This window comes from Colletotrichum truncatum (genome assembly GCF_014235925.2).
Source record: "Colletotrichum truncatum strain CMES1059 chromosome Unknown Contig_0011, whole genome shotgun sequence".
NCBI classification, from domain to species: domain Eukaryota; kingdom Fungi; phylum Ascomycota; class Sordariomycetes; order Glomerellales; family Glomerellaceae; genus Colletotrichum; species Colletotrichum truncatum.
The window spans coordinates 648,295-672,852 of record NW_027222408.1 but is presented as its reverse complement, the minus strand read 5'-3'; the positions used below and the strand labels follow the sequence as shown (position 1 = coordinate 672,852).

General features: G+C 53.3%; 9 protein-coding genes across 9 annotated transcripts; 6 read left to right on the top strand and 3 right to left on the bottom strand.

The window, feature by feature from the left end:
* Positions 1-464: 464 nt before the first annotated feature.
* Positions 465-1,214, top strand: CTRU02_214529 (hhe domain protein; the record flags this gene model as incomplete). Its single annotated transcript, XM_036730437.1, has 2 exons — positions 465-812; positions 873-1,214. The coding sequence occupies 2 exons, from the start codon at positions 465-467 to the stop codon at positions 1,212-1,214; spliced, it is 690 nt and encodes a 229-aa protein (XP_036577893.1).
* A 750-nt stretch (positions 1,215-1,964) lies between these two features.
* CTRU02_214528 (bacterial alpha-l-rhamnosidase domain-containing protein) lies at positions 1,965-4,007 on the top strand (the record flags this gene model as incomplete). Its single annotated transcript, XM_036730436.1, has 1 exon — positions 1,965-4,007. The coding sequence occupies one exon, from the start codon at positions 1,965-1,967 to the stop codon at positions 4,005-4,007; it is 2,043 nt and encodes a 680-aa protein (XP_036577892.1).
* A 1,362-nt stretch (positions 4,008-5,369) lies between these two features.
* Positions 5,370-6,011, bottom strand: CTRU02_214527 (uncharacterized protein; the record flags this gene model as incomplete). The annotated part of the gene is made up of 2 exons (XM_036730435.1): positions 5,370-5,792; positions 5,868-6,011. 2 exons carry the CDS (start codon positions 6,009-6,011, stop codon positions 5,370-5,372), a joined length of 567 nt encoding a protein of 188 aa, XP_036577891.1.
* Positions 6,012-8,531: 2,520 nt separating this feature from the next.
* CTRU02_214526 (uncharacterized protein) lies at positions 8,532-9,225 on the top strand (the record flags this gene model as incomplete). The annotated part of the gene is made up of 2 exons (XM_070206257.1): positions 8,532-8,988; positions 9,053-9,225. The coding sequence occupies 2 exons, from the start codon at positions 8,532-8,534 to the stop codon at positions 9,223-9,225; spliced, it is 630 nt and encodes a 209-aa protein (XP_070060031.1).
* Positions 9,226-10,159: 934 nt separating this feature from the next.
* Positions 10,160-11,795, bottom strand: CTRU02_214525 (mitochondrial import protein mmp37; the record flags this gene model as incomplete). Its single annotated transcript, XM_036730433.1, has 2 exons — positions 10,160-11,707; positions 11,775-11,795. The coding sequence occupies 2 exons, from the start codon at positions 11,793-11,795 to the stop codon at positions 10,160-10,162; spliced, it is 1,569 nt and encodes a 522-aa protein (XP_036577889.1).
* Positions 11,796-13,374: 1,579 nt separating this feature from the next.
* Positions 13,375-15,721, top strand: CTRU02_214524 (spindle assembly checkpoint component mad1; the record flags this gene model as incomplete). The annotated part of the gene is made up of 2 exons (XM_036730432.1): positions 13,375-13,497; positions 13,568-15,721. The coding sequence occupies 2 exons, from the start codon at positions 13,375-13,377 to the stop codon at positions 15,719-15,721; spliced, it is 2,277 nt and encodes a 758-aa protein (XP_036577888.1).
* A 676-nt stretch (positions 15,722-16,397) lies between these two features.
* Positions 16,398-19,380, bottom strand: CTRU02_214523 (fes cip4 domain-containing protein; the record flags this gene model as incomplete). The annotated part of the gene is made up of 6 exons (XM_036730431.1): positions 16,398-17,089; positions 17,140-18,147; positions 18,206-18,852; positions 18,917-19,030; positions 19,059-19,156; positions 19,342-19,380. The coding sequence occupies 6 exons, from the start codon at positions 19,378-19,380 to the stop codon at positions 16,398-16,400; spliced, it is 2,598 nt and encodes an 865-aa protein (XP_036577887.1).
* A 2,169-nt stretch (positions 19,381-21,549) lies between these two features.
* On the top strand, positions 21,550-22,916 carry CTRU02_214522 (cell division protein kinase; the record flags this gene model as incomplete). Its single annotated transcript, XM_036730430.1, has 4 exons — positions 21,550-21,620; positions 21,677-21,776; positions 21,844-22,791; positions 22,842-22,916. The coding sequence occupies 4 exons, from the start codon at positions 21,550-21,552 to the stop codon at positions 22,914-22,916; spliced, it is 1,194 nt and encodes a 397-aa protein (XP_036577886.1).
* A 349-nt stretch (positions 22,917-23,265) lies between these two features.
* CTRU02_214521 (uncharacterized protein) lies at positions 23,266-24,267 on the top strand (the record flags this gene model as incomplete). The annotated part of the gene is made up of 1 exon (XM_036730429.1): positions 23,266-24,267. The coding sequence occupies one exon, from the start codon at positions 23,266-23,268 to the stop codon at positions 24,265-24,267; it is 1,002 nt and encodes a 333-aa protein (XP_036577885.1).
* Positions 24,268-24,558: the final 291 nt, after the last annotated feature.

Below are 24,558 nucleotides of genomic sequence, written 5' to 3'. Positions count from 1 at the left end.
TTGGGGCAGTTCTAGGCCCCCGATACTTTGTGGATTTCGTTCATGATGACGAAACACATCGCCAACCCTGTCGCGGCCCCAGCCGGAGCAGATGGCCCGCTCTAATGGGACCTGAAAGCACCGACAAATGATTTTCGAATGCTTTGAAAAGATTCAAGATGATTGGGTACCGCGATTCCTTACTATTTCACTGGAATGGCAAGACCAGTCGCCGCTCATGATCCGGAACTCAAACACACTCAGACAGGGCGATGAATGCATGATGCGTTTTGGCAGCGCCCATTTAACCAAAAGTGGTCACCATTACGGTTCAATGACCCAAGGGATTATTTCACTGTCCTCGTATGATCAGTCCCGTAGTTCTTCAGAGCATAAGTAGAAGCCAAGTTTGCCGTGCTAGATAGTCCACGCAAACCCGTCAAGATATTGTCCATTGCAAAGTACACAGCATATAAGTGATCAAGATGTTCCGCCTAACCTCCGCCGTTCCTACTCTGAGTAGAACTGTCAGAGTTTCCTCAGTCAGACCTGTAACCGCCTCGCCATGGGTCCGCCGCCAATTCCACGCGACGCCATTCATCATGGGTCGCGTATCAGACGCCATTAAGGAAGACCACCGTGAGCTGGAGGCGTACTACCAGCGCATCATCGACTCAACGGACCTCGACGCGCAGACTCGTTTCCAGAACCTTTTCGTCTGGGAGCTGGCACGGCACTCCATCAGCGAGGAGCTTGTCATCTACCCTGCCCTAGAGAAAGAGGTGTCAGGGGGTAAGGCCCTGGCTGATAAGGACCGCTCAGAGCATCAAACCGTGAGTTCCCCCTTCACACTTGACTCGAGAAATGGTTAGTCTAATGACGTATGAAAACAGGTCAAAGAGAAGCTCTACAAGTTCCAAAAACTAAAGTCTAGCGACCCCGACTTCCTTCCCACTATCGAATCGCTCATGAAGGATCTCAAGGAACACATCAAGGAAGAAGAGGAGGAAGACCTAGTCAAGCTTGAGAAGGCCATTGACAATGACAAGTCAGAGGCCTTGGCCACCAGCTTTGAGCGAACCAAAATGTTCACACCGACCAAGAGCCATCCTGCTGCACCAAACAAGCCGCCATTTGAGACGGTTGCGGGATTGATGGCAGCACCGTTGGATAAGCTCGTGGATATGTTTTCGGCATTTCCATCTCAACAGGAGAAATCTGATGCTAAGCGTTAATATGTACGATAAGATTATGTTTCCAATAGTAAAAGTAAGATGAATTGTTCAGACGAACCACAATGAGGCACCCCCCAAGAAACGCTGTTTCCACTTTCTCCAGGTTTCCCCACATCCCCGGTCTTGCACCTCCAGATGGAAAGTCCAGCCAATATGGCTACCCCGCACACTACCTTCCCCCCCTTGCTCCTCATTTCTCTCCTTCTCTTGACTTTCTCCGCCATGACGACGCTTCTCTTCAAATCCAAGGCTTTCCCTTGCAATTGACTTTGACCTCGCGCCCAATCTGACAGAAATGGCGCTTAACGACAGTCTTATTTGTGTTCCCGACGTGGCTTGACTCGTATCAAAGTACGCAGATTGGTCCTTTGACCTCTCCTCTCGAGCAGGTAATCCGGGGTGGTGAACTGCAGGAAACTCACCACTTAACTTTGTCCCGAAGTCACCGAGAGGAGCCCCATCTACCGGGGGATTACCGCTTCGTCTCGTGCACTATGACCTCGGGGCAGAACTATCAATTACACCCGGTTTGAGGGGATATTGCGGGGATTTTGAGCTAGGATTTGCTGCCTAGGCTAATTATTCACGTCCATCAATCGAATCCCAGGACCTTGGACCTGGAGACCTTGTTCGGTATAGCATGTCGCGATGTTTTTTTTTTGCTCTAAAAGGCTCCGGACGGTCGTCTAAATCCCAAACCCGCGCGGTGCCCTTCACCCCAAAGCTCCAGATAGACGACACTGGCCCAACATGGTCCTGGTCAAGCACCTTCTCCCAGGTCTCGGGCTGATCGCCAGCTCACTGGCGTCATCCTGCTGGCGAAACGCAACATGTACGCACCCGACAGAGGCCTCGTTCCCAGGCCCATGGGACGCAAACATCTACGCCCCAGACTCACGCACTGCGAGACCGAAATCTGTGCTATCCCTCTCGACTGGAAATGTCGTCAGCGAGTTCCCCGGCACATCGACCCTCAAGGGCAATGGCTCGGCCCTCGTCTTTGATTTCGGCGTGCTGGTAGGCGGCATTACGACCGTCAACTACACCCTTACCGGAGCAGACGGCGAGCCCGCTGTCCTCGGCCTCGCCTGGACGGAAGCGAAGAATTGGATCGGCGAGTACTCCGATAACTCCAACGGAAACTACCGCGGTCCGGGTCAGGCACTCATCAGCACCGACGGGGCCCTCTTCCACAACATCACGGCCCAGGGCGAAGGCTCCTACACCGTTCCCTTTGCCCAGCTCCGTGGAGGCTTCCGCTACCTCACACTCTATCTCCTCACGAACTCTTCCTCTCCCGTGTCACTCTCCATAGACGACGTATCCCTCGAAATCGTCTTCCAGCCGACGTGGTCCAACCTCCGCGCGTACCAGGGCTACTTCCACTCCTCCTCTGACCAACTCAACAAGATCTGGTACAGCGGCGCCTACACCCTCCAGACCAACGCCGCTCCCCCGGAGACCGGCCGTGTCCTCACGGAAGCCGTGTGGAACGGGTCCTGGTTCAACGATGCCTGGCTCGGCGTCGGCTCCTCTCTGCTCCTCGACGGCGCGAAGCGTGACCGCTGGATCTGGCCCGGCGACATGGGCGTCGCCGTGCCCTCTGCCTTCGTCAGCACGGGCGACCTCGAGAGCGCCAAGAACGCGATCCAGACAATGTTCAACTTCCAGCAACCCTCCGGCATCTTCCCCCGAGCCGGCCCGCCGTACCTCGACGCCACGAGCGACACATACCACATGTGGACGATGATAGGCGCGTACAACTACGTCCTCTTCTCGGGCGACCTCGCCTGGTTGGCGGACAACTGGGCGACGTACCTCAAGGCGATGAAGTACATCTACGCCAAAATCATCCCCGACACGGGCATCCTCAACGCGACGGCGACGGGCGACTGGGCGCGCTACATCAACTCGATGAACGGCAGCGCCCCGAACATGCTCCTCTACCGCACGCTCACCACGGGCGCGTTCCTCGCGGAGATTGCGCCGTCCAACTCGTCCAAATGCACAAACCTCACGGCGACGTGGCTCGCCCGCGCGGAAGAGCTCAAGGGCGCAATCAAGACGCACCTCTGGGACGAGAAGAAAGGCGCCTTCTTCGATGGATACAAGAACAGGACGCTTTACCCGCAGGACGCGAACAGCTACGCCGTGGCGTTTGGCGTAGTCGACCCTTCGTCCCCCGAAGCGGCATCCATCTCGTCGGTGCTGACGGAGAACTGGACGCCCATCGGCCCCGCGTCGCCGGAACTACCGGGCAACATCTCGCCCTTCATCTCCAGCATCGAGCTGGAGGCACACTTCGTCGCGGGCCGCGCCGACAGAGCGCTGAAGCTCATCCGCGACAGCTGGGGCTGGTACCTCGCGCACCCCAACGGCACGCAGTCGACCGTCATCGAGGGATACCTCGTCGACGGCTCGTTCGGGTACCGCAGCTCGAGAGGTTACACCAACGACCCCAGCTACGTGAGCCACGCGCACGGTTGGAGCAGCGGCCCGACGAGCACGTTGACAGAGTACCTCGTCGGCCTGCGCGTCACTCGCCCTGCTGGACAAGAGTGGCGGTTGAAGCCCGTGTTCGGGGAGTTGGACGCGGCGCAGGCCGGGTTCACGACTGTGCTGGGCAAGTTCAGCGCCAAGTGGGAGGTGGCAAAGGGCGTTGCGACAGTGGAATGGGACGCGCCTGAGGGCACTAGGGGATGGCTTGAACTTGGAGGGGAGGAGGAGGCGGGCAGGTGGGTTGATGGTGGGAAGGGGAGGGCCGTGGTCAAGGTTGGGGAGCAGAAGCAGTAAGTGGGCATCTTGGCAAGGGGAGAAGGTCGTTGGTTGGTAGCAGTAGCTGTGTAGAGAAGGAAAACAAAAAAAAAAAAACGCCTGACGACGGCTTCTTTTTTTTTTCGTCAAAATGTTTGTGAGAGTTGAGTTGAGTCCCCCGAGCTCAGACACACACGCTGACGAGTGAGTGGACGGACACATTTTTGCTCTCTCCCGAGGAACCGTCCGAGACAACCGACGGCGTGCGCGCCCAGGAAGTATACTGCCGTCGAAAGATTACGCTTCCACCTACTCGCGGAGTCCCCCCCCCCCTGATACACTTCTTTCCCATCGGACTCCGTTGGGTTGGGTTGTCGATACGCCCCGAATCTTGCTGGGCTAGCTAGCCTCTTGAACACCCCTTCCATCGGACCTGTCGATCCAAACGTCCGTGAACCCTTGTCAGGCACGTCTAGCCGCTACACTGACATGCGCCGGCGGGAAGTGTCAAAGCGGGAAGGAGGGTTGAACCCCCCAAGCCCCGTCCGATCAATCTCGTAGAGGGGAGGAGGGGGGAGTTTGCAAAGTCGTTGGTGAAGTTGAAGTCCAGTCGATGGGTGGGATTTACCTGTAGCTCAGCATAAGATAACCCAATGAGACCGGAAGCGGTCACTAGTAGACTAATGAGCCAAGGGCAAAGCAATTCTGGGCGTTACGAGCCACGCAAGTAACACCCCCCTTGCATTAGGACCCTGAAAGAACACACAAAATACGTGTTCAGTCGAATCTTCCGCGGGCGTTAAAAGAACGCAACGCGCGCAGCTGCGTTTCGAGCTCATCCGAGCTTTTGGCAATATAACTTTCAACTCAATGGTTACCAAAAAAGTTACCCAAAAGCTTCCTCTGCTCTTCTGTGCTCCAAGTCCGGATGAAGGAATTGGCCGAAGGCTGGGATGAATCGGACTTTGGACGGTAGGTGCGAACAACGGTGAACGAGAACAACAAGGTCTTTTTCTTTCTTTCTTTCTAGATATATCGAAGACCCAGCGATATGTGCAAGTATAGATGCTACTAGATACCGAGAGGCCATATACAACGCTTCCTATATGATGACCAAATATTCTTCGGTAAGTAAATGTAACGTAAACCGCATGGAGCTCGCCTCCATTTCGGCGGCACAGAAATCCCAGCGTGACAGCTTTTGACAAAGAGCTTGCTCACGCGCTCACGACCATAAGTTTAGCATTCGCATCCCAGGTCTAGACCAGCCCTTACTTACTCCAGGTCATGACATCTCCGATGCAAACGACCAGGAAATTCTCCAACCTTTCCCAACGCCTAAACACCCGAGTCCTAAATTCCAAATCCAAAACATACTCATTATTTTTCCATCCAAAGTCGCTAGCTCGCTGTAACCTGTGCTGTCTCGGGATCTCTGGCTGCCATCCTCTCTGCCTCTCTTTGTCTCCTCCTCATCTGCCGTCTCCTAGCCTGCTGTGGAGCTTGTTTGCAGGCATCAACGCAATGCATCAACATGTACAGAAAGTGCAGAACGGCAGCGATGAGCTGTAACCACATGTACCACGGCGCCCAGGTCGCCTTTTCAACTCGCAGGGGATCGTTGCGCCAGGCTCGGTACTCGCGATTAGGGCTGCCGGTGCGCCAGCCGTTGAGAATGATGAAGTAGAAGAAAGAGAATAGGCCTAGGACAAAAAGGATGAAGTCGGCGACGACGAGGGCGCCGGTGCGCATGCGGGGAATCTGACCGGTCGAGTTGGCGAGAGTGACCATTTCCGTCATGGAGTAAATGATGCCGAGGGCGGACTAAACGTGGTTGCAGTCATCAGCAGCTGAATCGATATGGGGCTTTAATTCGTCTTGCAAAATGCTTGTACTCACTGCAACATATCCTATAGGATAATGGAAGTCGTATCGTGAAAGCGTAATAAGAGCGGCGAGGGCGCAGACCTCAAAGACCACGAGGGTCAGCCGGAGGCAGAATTGAAGGATGCCATAGAGGGCGGGAATGCGCGGGCGCGCCATGCTTGCACGGCGGAGAGTCGCCTCGGTCGCTCAGTGAGATCCGGTAGCCCTATCGTGAGATCATCCACTGGGGTTGTCGGAGTGGTGGTTTTTTTTATTTATTTGTCTTGATGATCAGCCGGTCGGGGCTATCGGACGTGGTATTGCAACGCCAACTCGGCGGGGTGAGCAAGGGAAGGTAAAAAGAGAGTAACAGCCGGGGTCGGGGAATTGTTGTTGCTTTTGTTTCCCTTATAGGTTTCTTTATGTTGTTTAAACTACCATCCGTCGTCGTGTTACACCCGAAAACGGCCAAGTAAAAGACGGCCGGTCCGGCGGGGAAGGGCGACGATAGTATGCAAGATGGAGGAGGGAAACAAAGTCGAGGACTGTCTGCTGCGGTTTCTCTGGATCTCGGTTCTTTTCCCAACCAACCAGCCGGCTGTTCCAGCGGGGAAAGAAGCTAAAGAGAAGAAGAACTTGTCCTCTAGAAGGTGCAGCAAGACGAACGGGATGGGGGGAGGGCGGCGGGCTGGAGAGAAAAGAAGCGGGCGGGAAAAAGGTGGGCTGTTTGGCTGTAGTCAGTATGGATGAGCAGGATGGCAGGATAATGGACGGGTGATGGCACAGGACTGCAGGTGAATGACCCAAATCGATCCAATTGCAGGTGACAAGTCCAGGGCATGGAAGCAGTAGGCCACGCGCTCCCTGGTCTTTGCGGGGAGCCATCTGGCAAACTGACAGGCTTAATTAGTCGGTCTTGACGCTCACACCGTTGGCTGTGTGCGGGAAGACAAGTCCGGTCTGCCAAGCATCTTTAGCAAGGATGTGCCCGAGGGGTTTGCAGTGGTGGAATGGGCACGCGAGGGAGAAGCATTGAGACTGAGGTGTGTTGGGTCTGGGCCGAGCTTGGAGGGGTGATCACGTCTAATTGCTCTCGCTATTCGTATTAGCCAAAGTGCCTTTTGTGTGTACCACGTAGTCGTGTCTCGGGTGCTGGAGTTTGCTCCCTCAGATCCTGTACTCTCTAGGTCTGTGTAGGACTAACGGTTGGTGTAGAGCTCGCCCAGAGTCTACGCCGCACGACTGCACCTTCATCGGTCTCGGGCGGTGCGAAATGGAGGCTTTTGCAGTCTGTTTCCAGGTGGAGGGTGCCTCTGTTGGGTTGCACGGGATGCCAAAGGCCAAAGGCAAATGGGGCAATATGCATGCGACAGCGTGTGGTCGGGCAGACCTTGGAGGAGCTGTCGGACAAGGCGGCCTAGAGCGACCAGTGGTTGGATGAGAGGGGGATTCGGGAATTGGCAATGTTTGGCCCATTGATGCAGCAAATTCCACTTGCAATTGTTCCATTTGCCATTCCAAGCTGTATCGTTTTGTGTGGCTGGGAAGACCCTGACTTCCTTCTTTTTTTGCTTCTTTTTTTCCTCTCCCCCCAAACGTCCCTTCCAACTCTGAGAAGGAACACCTGGTTCAGGTACCTTTTTAGCTTTTGCTGTCTGTCACTGCCATTACCGCTGCCACTGCCACGGGCCACTTGTCACTGTCCGACCCTGTGTCAGTGTTTCGTGCACAATTCGTTATTTTGATTATTATTATATAAGCAGACTTGTCGACAGAAAAACTTGGCAACGACTTGACTGTCTCGTGTTTTCTCCCCCCAACCACCTTCTGCGTCATGCCAACGCCGACCGAAACGCTTCCAGAAACATGCCGAACCAGGACAGTTTGGATTTCGTCCGTCTTTCATCTCCTCTCCGAGACCACGAAATAGCCGTGATATTTCCCACCAAAGGCCCGTTATGAAAATCAAAACGTGGCTGACGAAGATCAACCGCCCAAAGGCAGGGTCCTTGCCATAAATAAAACCCAAAGCATATCCATATCCAAGTTTATGTACCTGGACCTGGACCTGGACCTGGCCCTTCGACGTTCGTGTTCAACCCGTAACAACAGGCGTCTCCACATCGCCACCCGCCCCTAACTGACGCCTCTTCCCAGTCCTGGTATCCTTGCCTTGCCGCTGAATGGACCCACGCGCCTTTTCCCTTCTCGGGAAATGACCGTCGGGCTATGAGATCAGATGGAAACGATGCGGCTCACCAATTATGCCCACTGGCCTTGTAATATATGCCAACCCAGAAGCTCTGTTGATTCGATGGTAATCCAAGGTCGGCATCACGGCACTTGGACGGCACTTGGCTGGAGATCTTCCCAGCTCGACCGCCTGGAAGTGTTACGAGTCCCTAGAAGCTTGACGTCTTTAGCCAAATGATGGACCCCTGGACTTGATGCTTGGTGATGTCTTTTGATGGGGGCAATGGTGGGATTTGACGTCGTAGAGAAACAGGCCTTGACAGAACTATCGTCGCGTCCTTGGCCTTCTGATGGCGAGAATGTTGTGATGACCGTCTATATATAACCGCTTTGCTTAGCCTCCTAGAGTCCAGCCATTCATTCAAGTCATCGAAAGATACCAAAGTCCAATCACACAAACAACCTTTCATATTATATCATATACCCCTCTTAAACCACAACACAATGCATTCCGGCAGACACGAAAACTACGGCCCCTCCGGCGGTTACGGCGGCGGTGGTGGTGACTATGACCGCCGCGGAGGTGGATACGGAGGTCACGAGAGCTACGGCAGTGGCGGCCCCGGAGGTTACGGCGGCGGCCGGGACAGCTACGGAAGCGGTGGTCCCGGGGGCTATGGCGGAGGTCGAGACAACTACGGAGGTGGTGGCGGCGGCGGCGGCTACGGCGGCCCTCCCCGCGACAGCTATGGAAGCGGCGGCCCTGGCGGCTACGGTGGTGGCGGCAGACGTGATGACTATGGCCCTCCTGGCGGTGGCTACGGCGGAGGTGGCCGCCGCGATGACTACGGAGGTGGCCGCCGTGACGACTACGGGGGCGGACGCGAACACCACAGCAGCGGCGGACGCCGTGACGATTACGGCCCTTCAGATTCATACGGAGGTCGCCCCTCCCACGGCCGTAAGTTTTTTTACTCACACAGAAAAAATCATCAAGAACCGACACTAACAATGCTCCATTACAGGACGCGATAGCTACGACCGGGATGACAAGAAGAGCAGCGGCGGCGGTTTCCTCGGCGGAATCCTAGGCGGCGGCAGCAGCAGCAGCAGCAATGACAAGAAAGACAAGAAGAGCGAGGGCTTCACCGACAAGATCATTGACGGCGCTGCCGAGTACGCCAAGAAGAAGTGGTAAAAAAGTTTGTTGATGTCTTTTCGGAAATGATGTAATGAACTACAATCTGTATACTATTAGCCGGGTTACCACCCGATGTAATAATCACAAACTTTACGACAATGGCATGAACTAGTTAGCAACTTGCACCAGCTGATATGACGCCACGAGACTCCAAAAGTCAAAAAAATGTGACCTGAAGAAGTTCATACACCTAAAGGCCATGCAGGGAAGTTGTAAAGGTCAAGTATCAACTGGCGACCTCGTCGCGTCTCAGTCACATCTGCCAAAAATGGCCTTCAGGTTTTCCCTGGTAATACTTTGTTACAAGCCTTCAACGCCAGAATCATCTCCCCTTCACGACCACTTCGGCACGCAGCCTTCTCGAGAACCTCCAGGCTGAACTGAGTATCTGGGCTTTATGGTCGAATCCTGATAGTCCTTCCAAAAGCTGGCTTCAGATCGCTCTCTTGACGGAGCGTCGCAGGAAGATGAAGAAGAAAGACCACCACAACCGAGCTTTTCCCTAATTCTAAGTCGGGACCGACTCCCTATGCTGATGCAGGTTTTCCTTGGCGACAATAGACAAATGAAAGAAAAAGGCAAAATGAGCTAGATCCAAGACACCGGAATCAAGAGACAGGCACGTAACGAGGCCTACAGCAAAGCCATTAGGCTCTGCCTGCAGACATTCGATACCATCGTTGTCATTGCCGGTGTGGTCTGTTGAATGTGCCCTAGCAAAAAGAGCTTGCATCACTCATTGCTTTTGCGTAAAATATACAGGTCGATGCTAAAATGCGTCGAGGTGAAAAGGTTTCTATGTATCAGCCGTCAAAACATCGCATGCTGAATGTCGTAGGCACTGCGACCCTTAGCCGAGCGGTCTCAGGATCGACCCCGTCAACTAACGAGATCAATGTTAATCCGTTGTCATAGCCGCAGGCACAACGGTCTACTCCGTCTTCTTCTGCTCATCGGTCTTGGCCTTGGCCTTGTCCTTGGCCTTACCCTCGTTGTACTTGGCCCACTTTTCAGACAGATAGCGAATGGAGCGGCGGACACCAGCAGTGAAGAAGCTCTTGACTGATTGTGCAGTGGCAGGCCAGTTGACCGTCTGCTTGATGACCTGACGGATATAGTGCTGGAGCTCCTCAGGGTCGTCCTGTACGATTCGCCGCTCGAAACCGCCACCCTCGCGGCGCTTAAAGCTCACATCGTCTTCTTCTTTCGACGCTTCAATCATGGCCTTGAATTCGGCAGCCGGAACCATGAATTTCTTCTGGTATTGGAAATACAGACGTGAACGGAAGGACTTGGGCAGACGGCGGACCATGTTGCCGCGCTTGACGGGGTCCATATCTTGGTGCATGGAGGCATCATACTCAGGGTCAGACGCGTGCTTGGTCTGTTGGTCAGCTCCCTCAGCAAAGTCGACATTCGGAAGAGTGTTCAATAGAGGGCCGTAGAGTTTGCGGAAAGAGACCATGTTGTTGTCGACGATGTTGGAGATCTTGCTCTTGTTTTCGGTAGGGAGAGACATGCGGGGGTCACCGAGGTACGAGATGCGAGCAATGGTCGAGTAGAGCTCTTTCTCGGTGAACTTTGGAGGCAGTAGCAGAAGGGCAGTTCGGACTGCGGAGATGAGGTTGACTTGGTTCGCGAGGCGGACTCGAGGATGATCGCGCAGGATCTTAACCGGCTTCTGGAGTCGTCCAGCGAGATAAAGGTTGTTCCAAGTGGACAAGTCGGTGCAGAGGTTGTCAATGGAGGTGACGCCATACTTGATAAGCATGCCCTTCTTCGTGACATAGGGGTTGAAGTAGACACCAGCGCCCCAACGGTCTTGGAAAGTAGAGACGAGGCCTGAACCGAAACTGGCAAGACCAGAGTAGTGGTCGCGATGTTGGCGTATGTTGAGCGAGTGCCAGTGCTGAGTGTGCGTCACGCCGAAGATGAAATCAATCATTTTGGGCCCGCCCTTCTGAACCTCCATCAGCGCAGGCGATGGCTTCGGATGAACGGCGCGGAACTCTTCGTCGCTGACACTTCGACTGACTTTAGACTGAGGGAATACGCCGGACCCGTAGGCCATAGCGTACATGATGGGTGCGCGGAACTCCCGGACAACCTCAGTCAAAACCTTCTTGAACTCGGCGTTGACTTCCATGTGCTGGTTAATGCCAAACTCCTTGTAAGGGAGCTCCTCGAATTCCTCGATCTTAGCGTTGGCATGGTCCTCCCAGTTCTCTTCAGACAAGGTAGGGCCGTTTCTACGCGCCTTGTCGGCTTCACGGGCCCAGTTGAAGTTGATGGCCGAACCCCGGTGGGTGTAAGGTAGAGCAGGATCCTGCTGGTCGCTCTGGTTGCCCTTGCTCTCGTCCTTCTTTGCACCTTCGGTTGAGGAGTACCAACGGGACGAAGACCATGCGGGAGCCACGCCGAAGGCAGACGTGACAGCGGGGCGAATGGACTGGTTTTGACCAGCCCTTATGGGCTGAAGCTACCCTAGACATCAGCACATGGATTCCAGCTGTATTCTAAGTATTATGAGCGCAAGGGCGACTTACCAAGAGGCGCGACATCATCATTGCAATGATTTTGTATTTGCCAAGAGCAAAATGAAAGTGGTTTTAAGGGGGAAAGAGAACAAAAGAAAATGAGGTCAAAGCAACTCAATCAAGTATTTGTTGCGCTGGTCCATCCAAGGTGGGAAGACGATTCACAGCACGAGAAGCGGGCACAACAATGTCCACAGTCGAAGCCGCTGGTCCGGACTACGTCAGGACGTTGTTTGTCGCAACACGCTCAGCTTTATGCCCCAGAATCCAATTGCTCAGGCTACTGTATCCTCAAATTCAATTGTGATCCTTTCAAATTGCTCTATAAATTCGGAGTATCGCTAGTTGGTCGTGGAATCGCTTTCGACAAAAGGTTCGCTTCGGGTTCGAGTTCGGCTATTACGGATAATCTTTGCAGTTGCTGACTGATGCCCCGGTTCTCTTGCCCCAACAGACTGAGCTTTTCCTTCACAGTATTTCCAATTGAATTGTCGCGCAGGGCTTGCCAGGCTAAGGAAAGAGCTCGGCGTCGTCGTTGGGGGTTTGTGGAGGGGCTTCGAAGGAGTTGAAGCTATCGCTGAAATCTCCTTCCAGCAAAAGAGCTTGGCCAAGCATACGATAGGAGCAAGTGGTACACGGAGCGCCAAATGATCCGTGCAGAAGGCCAAGACAGGAACAAGCTTCCACACATGTGAGATGTGGGGATCACGTCATGGTGCAGCTGGTGTCCCTGTTCACCGTCCCGCCCTGCCCCCTTTAGCCGTAGTGTAGGGCCACTGGGTCTGGGTTGTCATTGTTGTCATTCTGTCTCATTCTTTGGCAGAGTAATTTTTTGATGAGGTATGAGGTAATCGTAAGCCAGCTAAAAGGAGTTGACTTTTGATTTCCAAAAGTACATAGCTGTGGGTCTTGAGACTCCAGTAAACAGTGCTGTGGGAGATTGTCTTCTTTCAGCCAGATTTTTGAAAGGGCTGTGATCTACTACGTAGACAGTTACACTCACCTCCAGAGGCTCAAGTCGGAAACAGGCACATGCTGGATATGTCTTAAAAGTTAGTGCCATACCTATATAAAGAACAAATGAACGAAAGAGATTACTTACTTGGTGTCTTTATAAAGAACATAAGAAGGTACCATAGGCTGCAAGCGGTTAGATTGGCGTTGAAAAGATTACCATACCACTGTGCATCAACGATCTAGCCATTAAACTCATTATAGCAATTGGATCTCAAAGATCTAGGGCTTAGTAGGAAAAAAATGGAAGCAGCAGAAGATTCTCAATTGATAGGCAAAGCCGAAGAAGAGAAGAAAATTCTTGTGATTTGAATTATTGCTCAAAGGTGAAAGATACTGAACACCAAAAGATAACAGACAAGGGTTCCTGATACAGATGCAATCAAAAGCTCCAAGATCAGCTCGTTCAGCTAAGGCGAAAGCCACACCGCGGGGAAGCGACAAGGTTGGCAGGCAAGTCAATTGGGCCTGAGCGACAGGGACCTTGTCACGATATCACGTGATCTCTTCTCTGGCAACCGAAGCTTCCCGCGCCCGCCAAAACATCGGTCTATCTCCAAGACACTTCTCAAGCCATAACTACGACATCGCCGCGATGAGGTCGCATACACCTTCTGGTGACCCTCCGGGACGGAGAGGCTCAGTAACAAATCGTTTTCGAAATAGCACTGGCGGAAGCGCGCTTCCAAGACCTCATACTTCACTACGGGAATCCAGAGTACGACCCCCAAAATAAACAAAAACAAAGCCCCCCCCCATCCCGGCAAACACTGACAGAAAAACTTTAGTTCCGCGCAACACAACCTACATATAACCTCTTCACTGGAGGCGATGCGAATAGTCGCCCTGCCTCCCGTCAAAGTTCTGTTCGCGCCGCCTCACGCGAGAGCTCGAAAGAAAACATGGCACCGCCGGACGCCGCCGAATATGAGTCTCAACGACAGGTGATTGAAGAGCTCAAGGCTGAGTTGGGCACCCTCCGGTACACAATCAGCACATTCGAGCAAGAAAAACAAATGGCAGATGCCCGACATAATGCCGAGCTCGAGGACCAGCGCCGCCGCGCCCAAGCCGATTTCACTGCGAAACAGGCAGCCGAGAGCGAAAAGTCGCAAGCCCTGCGCCAGTTGGAGAATGCGCAGAAGGAATTGAACGACCTGCGCGACAGTGCTTCTGAAGAGAAATCGAGCCTTGAGAAGAGAGCACGAAATGCCGAAGAGGAAGCACGTCTGCTTCAGGAACAATTGGAGGATTTATCAAGCACAAAGGATGAAGCCGCTCGCATCAGCGAGAAGAAAACACTCGACCTCGAGATGCAACTACAGGCCGCGCAAAAGTCTACACAAGAATTGGAACAGGAATCGCAGGCCCGAGAGGCTACGCTGCAGCAGGTTCAGTCCCAGCTCGTCGAAAAGGACAATATCGTGGGAAACCTCGAAGCGGAGGTGCTCCGACTCAAAGCCCAAACGGGCGATGCCGATACCATGGCTATCATCAAGCGCGAATTATCAGAGCAGGTTACGCACATTCGCAACCTCGAGGCCACCAACCGCGAACAGCTCTCTGAGCTGAAACACCTGCGCCAGATTCACCGGGCCGTCGAAGTCGTTGAAGAGGAGAAGCGATCCCTTCAGCGTAAGCTCGAAGCCGCCCAGTCTCTCGAGACAGAGTTGGCTGAAGCCCGCCTTCAACGTCAGCGTCTTGAAGATGAGCGCCTTGCCTGGACGGCCTACCTGGCTAGCACCGGCACCGAAGCCGAGTTCGATTCCCCTGAAGCCGTTGCGCGCGCTCTCATCCAAGAACGCTTAAGCTCTGCGTCCCATGTCGAGAAGATCGGCGCCCTCCAGGCTGAGCTTGCATCGCAAGAATCCGTTTTGAGCTCTCTCCAACAAGAGCATGCTACTCTCAAGTCACAACTCGCAGAGGCAAAGACCGCTGCTACGACTCAGAATGTCGACAAGGCCCGCCTACGTACCGAGCGCCAACGGGTCCTTGCAGTGAAGGAGGTCGAATACCTGCGCGCACAACTCAAGACGTTCGATGCAGAGGACGAGGCCTTCCAACCAGAGGCTGTTGACGAGACAAGAGCTCGCCGCATTCAGGAGCTCGAGGACCTCGTCGACAAGTACAGATCCGAAGTGCAGACTCTACAAACGGAAATGTCTGCCATTGAGTCTGGTGGCGCCGCCCAGCCAGCACCGGCGGTCGCCGGTACCAAGCGTCCTCGCGACGAAAATGACGAAGCAGTTCACGAACAGCTCGGCCTTCTCACCCGCAAGAACCGAAAGCTCCAAGACCAGCTGTCGGCAATCCAGACCCAGCACGCTCTTTCCCAAAAGGAGCTCTCTGTCGTCCAAGAGCAGCTCAAGGCTCTCAAGGCCCAGTCCAAGACTCGCATCCTTTCCCTCCGCTCCAACCCCACCTCTGATTTTGAGGCTATCAAGATGTCTACCCTTAACGCCCTCAAGCAAGAAAACGCAGACCTGCTCGCCCAGCTCCGCTCGGACCCTTCAGTCCGCCTGGTGCCCTTCAGCCAGCTCGATGCTGCGAACCGTTTGGTAGAAGAAGCCCGCGCCGAGACGGCATCCGCACAAAAGTCCGCCAAGCGTCTCAAGGAAGTCTGGTCCAAGAAGTCGCTCGAGTTCAAGGAGGCCATCTTCTCCACCCTTGGCTGGACCGTCATGTTCATGCCCAACGGAAAGATGCGTGTCGAATCCACCTTCTACCCCTCCCAGACGGACGAGTACGAGAACTCCATTGTATTTGACGGCGAAAAGGGCACAATGAAAGTCGGCGGCGGACCGCGGAGCGCCTTTGCGCGTCGTATCGGTGACCAGATTGGTTTCTGGGTGCGCGAGAAGGGGTGTATCCCTGGCTTCTTGGCCGCTCTCACACTAGAATTTTACGAGGAGCATTCGAGAAATCAGAACTCTGCTGAATAGATGAATTGTTGCTGGATAAATAGACGGAGAAAGTTGTTACATATTTCCCCCCCGATCAAGGAAGGAGGCATAGTGGAAGGGGAACTCCTCGCATCTAACCACGGCTTCTGGTTGTTGTTGTTGTTTTTCCTGGGCCGGTGTAGATTTTTTTTCTTATTTACGAGATACCTTACCTTGGACCCTGGACTGGGACGAAGGTGCAGACGCTGGACGAATAGTTACATAATGACAAATGGCTTTCATTGCTTCATCATGTTGTTAATCACTCACACTCACTATGCTTGATGTGTGTCTTATGTGTCTTTTTTCTTTTCGTCAGCCACTGTACGAGTCGAAACCACTAGATTTTCAAAAAAAGACCTCTTCTTCTTTTCATCATATCGGTACAAAAGCTACCTACAATCCAGGTCCGCCCCCCCCCCCCCCCCATCGTCCTTTGACGGCCCAAGAACAAGATCAATATGCCTCTGTGGAGGAAGTTAAATACGAAGAAAACAATTTATCAGACAAAAAAAAAACTCGTTTGGGAATGTCCTTTTCTCCTCTCTCTCTCCAGTGTGCCGTAGCACACTGCATACGCTCGCTATGTAAATGTCCTTCAATCAAAATCTACCACTTCCAACAAGATTATGTACACCTCCAAACACTCTTCATCCTCATTATGACTTTCTGCCAATCACTTGGCCTCGTACTTGCCACTCGTGATCTTCTTCACTACTTTAACGTCTACCCACTGCTGGTCGGCTGGCAGGGCAGGTGATGTTGGATTATCGTCCGCGAAGGGGTCAGCCTCCTCCTCCTTGCCCTTGCCCTTCGTCTCTTCCACTCTCGAAATGGAGATGCCGCTGCTGAGTGACTCGGGAGTGTATTCCCATCTAGCCTCGATGTGTCCCGGCTTGGGCTCGGCGTTTTCGGCACCAATAATGCGGCAGACAATCTTCTGTGTCTCAGCTGTAAGGGTCAAGTCTCCGAGGCGCCAGTACACTAGATGCTTCTCCTTGAGATGGGTTCCTGACGGCTTAGTCTGCGCTCCAGATGCCTTAGCACCTTCATATGTAGCGACAAGCACGACATTCTGGAGCGTGACGGGTGCCGTCAGTTTACAAGCGGGATTGAGCGAGTACTGCAAAAGGAGACCAAGCTTGTCGCCCTGGGGCTTCCAGGCAGGACGGAGCAACAAAGGCACGTGAGCTCCCAATCCAGACTCCCCGGTGTGTACGCGATATGTAAACGCAGTAGCTGTCTTGTTGAGGTGCGACACATCCAGATGGAACTCATCAGGTTTGTCAGAGCTGTTCTGGACGAAGATACGGTTCGGTCCAATGACTTCCAAGTTGGGGAAGTTGTTGATACGGATAGTCTCGCGGTCTGATTCTGGTTAGCTCTGTAACTTCCTTGGCTTCTATGAAAACACCTACCCTGAGCAGCATCGCCAGTGGCATGGTACGCGAAAGCAATCTCGCCGTGAACCTTGGCATTCTTCACCTCTCCATCTTCAAATGTTGCGGAAACAGTCTCAATGATCGACGCGTTGAGACCAGGCTCATGCATCTCAGGATGCTTCAAGTGAGCAAGACTCATGAGTGAATTCGCTGACCGAATAGATTGGGTATCTGACGTCGCTGCAATACTTGCCTCCGACGCAAGTGCGGCCACGGTCGTTGGCTTGGATGACTGGCTGGGTAGTGAGGGAGATGTCGGGAACGGGTTATCGTTGGTCAGCTCGGGGACGTTTGGCGGCGGCACATATATAGTGTTCCTCACGTCTCTCCGGCCTCGCACCGTTCCCATTTTGCGTGATGGGGCGGCCATTTGTGTCAAGGTGTTGGCAACGTTCGACAGGGCAGCCTCCTTGGCGTCGGCGTCCTCTTCCGCAATGGGCGAGCTCTGGATGTTAAGCTTAAACATTTGCTCACTGTCCTCCGCAGCCTCGCGCTGGGCCTGGGATATCGGGTCATCCGCAGGTGGGGGGATCGTGAAGCCCTCAGAGTCCTTGGCTTCAGGCTCCTTAGCTTGCGATGGAGGTGGTCCTGCAGGAGGAGGCACATCCAGGGCATCGGTATCGTGGGTTCCATTGACTGTGCCAGCGGATGAACCCAACCGAGCGGATTCTGGCACTTCTCCGAAGCCATTGGTGCCTTCGTGGGTCGTTGGCCTATCATTACCGGCTGACTGGGGTGGCCTAGGGGAGTCGGGAGTTTCCTGCAGAGCAGATAGTCGGTTGTTCGTCTCGGCCAAGTTATTCGAAGAGGCCCTAGGAGAGAGACCTGAGCGAACATGAGTGTTGCTGTGGCTGCTACTAAGACCACGGCCGAACGAGGGAGCGCCGCCGCCGGTCTTCTGTGGAGATATCGGCCCGAATCCGCCGTGTATACTCTGTCGGCGCCGACCGAGCATCGTGCCAATTCGACTACGCAATTTCGACTCTGCGGTACGCTGTTAGCTATCTGGTTCAAACTCATAAGCCTCATAGCATCGTCATACCAGTCTTGTTTTCAACAGGTACCGAATAATCACTTGTGTCGTCATCGTGATGTCCCGAGCTAGATGGCGGCGGTGCCAAAGTCTGGCTTGCCGGGAGACCCGAAGATTGCCTCGATGTTGTGACCCTCTTCTCCATCTTCGGTCTTCCAGAAACGACCTTCTCCTTGAAGCTCGCAATTTCCTGCTCGGTGCTGATCTCCAGCATCGCAGCCAACGTGTCGGCAGCCTTGGTCTGGGCTCGCTGCGCCTGATCGCTTTCGTGGGTCTGATACTGGGTCAAGAGGTCGCGCAGTTGGTTCACTCGCTGTTCGTCAAGTGCTTGAAGGGTCTCAAAGATGAAGGGGGCCTGGGAATCCCATTGCTGAGTGGCCTGTTCGAGTTTGGCGGTGGCATCGGCCATTTTCTGGGCATTCGTCTTCGGGCCCTTCTTAGTCAATGCATCCGTCTTCTTCTGTGCCTCCTCGAGATCTCGAGCCATGGCGGTCAGGTTGGCGGAGATGGTCTGCATGTTCTGCATCTCTTTCCGAGACTGAAAGTTGCGCAGGGGACCCTCGACATCTTTGTCTAGCTGGCTCGAGAAAAGGTGGTGGGAGTGGGCGGTCGCATCGACGGATTGTAAAATCTTGTCCCAGGGGCCAGAGAAAACACTGGTAGGCGGTTAGACATATTTTTGCTGTAATTGAGCTTGAAAGTCGAGAAGAGGCGACCTACCCAAGCTCTGACTGGTGGTTAGGAACTTTGAAAGTGAGCAGCTTTCTGAGGCCCTGAACATATTGCTCCTCGACCCGTCGGCGCTCCTGTAAAGGCTTGTTTAGTTTCCAGTGTCTCCTGGTGAGGTGTTCCTGGGTGTCGCGTTACCTGCAACCAGTCTGCGATCTCGGTGTTGATCCTGGTTATTCTCTTCACGCGATCGTTCAGGACATTAACGGCCTGCGTCGGCTGGAGGTGTGCCTAAACAAAGGACAGTCATGGTAAGCAAACAAGCCGCAAACAATGCGCTTTCAGAATCGCAGAACATTGCAGTGATAGAGGAATCATGCGAGGCACCTGGTGCAGCCTTGGGCCTGTTGCTTGGTGGCTGGATTGTGATTTGAGGGGGGAAACAATGACGACGGATAGAATGGGGGGGGCTTTACCAGCATGGCAGGGTATTCGGCCCTTGCAAGATCATCCATTGTGTCTAATTACGGCGCGCGAAATCATATACGATGAATGCAAGTAAAGAGAGAAGTAGCGCGCATAGCGATGCTGTCTATAATGCTGTAGAAGGTGTCGCCAAGATGAGGAGCATTCGCATCGTGGGAGGGCGAGTTTAGTAGTGGTAGTGGTGGGTTGCGAGATGGATGGAGGGAATCGAGCGGATTGGATAGATGGAACAAGTTCGGCGCAGCCAGCGAGCAAGGCCAGACCAGACAAGACAGGGAATACACTGCTGTTGTCGCTAATACGTACGAGGCAGTCACAGCCAGGCAATGGGAAGGGTTGGAAGGGAACACCGGGAAGGTCCCCTGGACTGATGATGGAGAGTGTGGAGTGGACCAGGCTGGGTTTGGGGGGGGAGTGGAAGGCAAGGGCCGGCCTAATGGCCCCAATGTTCCCTTGCTGCGTAGACACCACCCACCCTCAATGGTAGGCTGGCTGGACTTGGGCTGAGCTCACTTTACACTACACTGCTTGTGGGGTCCGCAGTCCACTTCTGTGCGTTGAAAGCGTCTTTCGCAGCTGGTGTGCTGAGTACGGCGTATTACTGTGTAGCCACTATTAATTATCCTGTACCTTCTTCCTTCATCTACGACTGTCTCACCATCTCCTTCGAACTCTTTTTTTTTTCCCTTCCCTTTATATTCCTTTACCTTTAGTTATTATTTTTATTTCCAATCAGACGCAACCAATTGGCCCAAGTGTTGTCGGAAAAGTTCGGCGCATACCCACTAGGTGATTCGAATTATTACATTTGGGATGGAAAAACTGGCCCGGGAGCAGCGGACAAGGCCTTACAGAGACAGCCCTTCATTCGAAGCCTAGCTGCACATGAGAGTTAGTACAGCATAGTCATCAACTCCAATTCGCCTCGGTCCCCCACCCTTGCAGACAACAGTACCATTTACGGAGTGCCAATCTCTCTTGCTTCGCTATGGTCTGAATGTACTCAGGCCTGACAAGGCCCCTGTACTCGAAACGGGCTAGCTCGGAGGGGAGTTCTGCAATACGTCACGCGCCTTACGGTCCTGGTCTAGTATGTCTTCCCAACCTGTGTTTCTCAAGGTATTACCGGCGGATAACTCAGTTCCGTCAGAAGGCTCAATTCCAATTCCAGCTAATGGCGGAAGATCACCCTGTGTGCTTCGAGATGCTGCCCAAGGCCAAGAAAAGCAACGTAGTGCTTACTCCCTTGGCGTTGGAAACAACGGCGGCGCCAGCTTGCATAACTTGGGAGAAACGCGTTCCGCCAACTCTAAGCAACAAACGGAGTAGCTAGCTGAACGCTTTTTGTAGTAACCTGTTTAGGGCCTCATTACACAGGATGCCGCCTCTGGCAAGGTTCAGAAATCGGTGCCTGTATTGGATGGCGGGAAGCACCCTGACGTGTCGCGGCCGCGCCATAATTCTGACCGAAATTCAATTAACACATGGCAGCTAAGCCAGCACGCGAGAGCTCAAGATCTGAGCCGCATCATCCTTGTCGCCGACGCCGACTTTGCATGAATTACACTTTCAGCCATTATTTACATCACAAGGCTCTTGAAAGTTGCAGCTTCATCGCCGAATGAGAACCTGCTGGAGAAATCTGACCAAAATCTCCTCCGCTTGTACACTATCATCGAGGCTCGAGTGTCGTGTACACTAGCCATCCTGGTAATTGAGTAGGCTCTCAAGCCTATTCAAGCCAGGGGAAGCTAGGACAAGGATGAAGAAATAAGCAAGACACAAATTGACGCCAGAGGAACGCCTTCGTCAGGTACCCGTGAAATTGCGACGCCCGATTTTGTTTATGTAAGCAAAACTGAAAACGGGGGCTTGTCAATTGCGTCGAAACCCAAACCACACTGTAGGGGCCCCGGAGATGGCGGCGGGGACACTGCTAGCGGGCCCGGCCCCGGACAGTCAATCCATCATTTTTGCACACGGTAAAATTTCCGCACCGCTTTCTGGTCGGTGGAATGGAAAGTACTCCGGACGCTTACCACACCAATCCTCGCTGCTTCCTCTTGCTTGGTGCTCACTAACACAACCCACCATTGCGAGACGCTTGCCAAAGGCCATTTGCCAAACACCATCCATCCTTGCTGTCTTGCTTAATTCGCCCATCAACCTCAAACTTCCAGATCCCTTGGTTGCCTCCCATGGCTGACAACCACCCGGATTGGAGGACCCAGCTGTCGGCATCCGAGCGTTATGAGAACATACAGAAAATGTAAGTCGGACTGCTGTGTGTATCGCATCTCGATCTTCAACTTATACTTTTCGTAGAAAGGCAGTTCTGGAAGCTGCCAACCCAGATGCCAAGGCAACATCACAGTCTGAAGCATTTTCGGTTGAGAATCAAGCTTACAAGGACTCTTCCTCAAAAGTAACTGCGCCCAAAGTTCAAACTTCCACCAACTTCTATTTATAGTTGTTCTGATTATTATCTCAAGGCCCAATATGATGAGATCTGTCAGCTAGTCGGCGCAGCCAACCTGGCTCTTCAAGAGGCCACAGCACCTGCCAACCAGTCCGATGATGGCATCGGTGTCACCATCGGCTCTTACAAGAACTGCTTGCCTGTTGCAACTGGCCTCACTTCAGAGGTTTACCGATGCAAAGATCGTGCTCTGAAGGTCATCGTAGAGACACACAATATCGAGCCACACAACCCTCACCGCGAGGCCAAGATCCTTGCGACCTTGAGGCGGCCGTGCATCCCGTTGCTTGAAACGTTCCGAGATCAAGAACAAAGATTCGTCCTTGTTTTTCCCTACAAGCCATTTACACTTGCCCATGTCATTGACCAAGGGGCTCTGCCGCTCCCCCGACTCCGCCGTCTCTTCCGGGAAATTTTTACTGCCCTGAAAGATATCCACAGCCAGGGCATTATCCACAGAGACGTCAAACCGGAGGCTATTTTGTTGGACGGACCAGATGGACCTGCCTATCTTTCAGATTTCGGAACGGCCTGGCACCCCACCATGTCGGCCGTCTCCGAGCCGGCTAACAGCAAGATTCTAGACATTGGAACCGGCCCGTATCGGGCACCTGAAGCACTCTTTGGTCACAAAGCTTACGGCCCGTCTGTCGACATGTGGGCCGCTGGGACGATGCTTGCTGAATGTGTCCGCGACCCTCCGAAGCCTTTGTTTGAATCGAGACCAGCGCACGAAGACGGAAACCAGCTGGGTTTGATCTTGAGCATCTTTAAGACTCTCGGTACACCCACGAGGGACACCTGGCCTGAAGCCGCGAGTTTTAAGACACCGCCGTTCGAGATGTACCGCATGTTTGACGGCCAGCCCTGGGAGGCCATCCTGCCCGAGGCGGATCCGAAAGTGCTGGATCTAATTGCGAGCCTGGTTCGCTTTGATTCCGGGAGATTGACCGCTGAACAAGTAAGTCGAATGCTAGTTGTGTCGACAGTTGGTCTCTAATAATCCACCAGGCCTTGCAGCACAAGTGCTTGAATGAACCCAATGAGGCAAAGCCCCAAGACTCCGATCAACCTCTTGCGATATAGATGAACAATGCCATGGATAGGTGGGAGACAAATTGCCTTCTTGATGGCCGTGCCAGTCAAAGGGACTTGAACACCATTGTGTTTCAACAGTGCATTGTGTCAAGACTATTTGTTTGTGTATGGGCCGCAGCCGTCGAGACCTGAAAGACTGCTGTCCTGTTACAAGTCTCCCAGGGCGTCCGATAGGACAAAAGGCCTATGCCTACTTGATTGCGATATTAATGCAGACAGCCTCCACAATGTCACTCGAACCATCAAGATACTTGCCAACAGTGTCACTTGCCCAGACACGAAGCGAGGTGCTACCTCTATAAATCCATCGTTTACAGCTAGCATATCTTATCGAACCATGGGCAGTTCTACGCAAAAGCAGCGCAACGGACCCAACGTCGGTACCCAAGCCGTACCAGACACCAGCTGCCTTGCATATGACGACGATGGCTCCAGACGCAGAGAGGGTGACGCCAACAGAAACGGCAAAATAGCTATCGCAGACGTGCCAGCTAGGACCCCGGGCGGGCTGACTACTCACCACTGTCCCTTCTGCCACACACCAAATTCGGGCAGATGTCTCAAGAAGGGATGCATCATTGAGTGCGCGCATTGCGGCGTGCACAGGTCAGCAAAAAAGAGCTCTTCATGCTGGGGCTGCGAGGATAACGCGGTCAGGGCAGCAAGGAAACAGAAGGAACAGGAAGAGGCGACAGCAAGAGCTGAACGGAAGCTGAAAACGACGGTTGAGCCGTCTCCGCCGGCGAGAAAGAAGTCGAGATGGACCGCGAATCAACACGAGCAGAGCCGAATGCAACAGGTACACGGGCAGCAGGCGAACCAGCAGAAGCAGATTTCCAAGACCTCTGGCATCGCCAAATGGGCCGCTGCTCGGCCTGTCAAGGTTCGCAAGCGGAAGGGCCGCGTTGGCCGGCGCGGGTTAAGCCGCAGCGCCTACGCACACATGCTGCAAATGTACAATGTTGGCGATTTCGACACGATGGATATCGATGTAGATGAGGGGACCAATGTTGCGAATAGCCCCTTTGGAATTGAAGACCCCTTTAACCAAAACCCTACCGTCAACCAGAACCCCTTTACCAAACGGAACCCTTTTACCAAACAGAACCCCTTCACCAACCAATACCCTACCGTCAACCAAAACCCTTTCACCAACCAAAACCCCATCGTCAATCAGAACCTCTTCGCCAACCAACAACCCTTCACCAGCCACAATGCCTTTAACTCAGAAGAGGCTCGGATGCAACGGGAGATGGAAGTCGCAGCTCTACAGTATAGGGTCCGTGACTTCCTTACCCGCCTTGCGAATGAGATGTCTAATTTGTTAGAGGCTGTGTGAGGCGCGCGGTACCGTTTTGATGTTTTTTCTCGTTGCGTTGGTACATGCTTGTTGATTTGATTATACAACATATAGATATATGTACGTCGTAAACATTCATTGCATCTGTACTTCCTCTATAAACCAGGTTCTTAGACGTCTCGCAGTATATATACATGCTTAGTCCTGGAAAAGAAATATGTATTTGCAATCTGAGGTAAATAACCAACACAGTGCAATCACAAAACCATTCGCGGTGTGAGTTGCGCAGAGGATCCGGAAATACATACGTCTTGTATTCATCCATCTAAA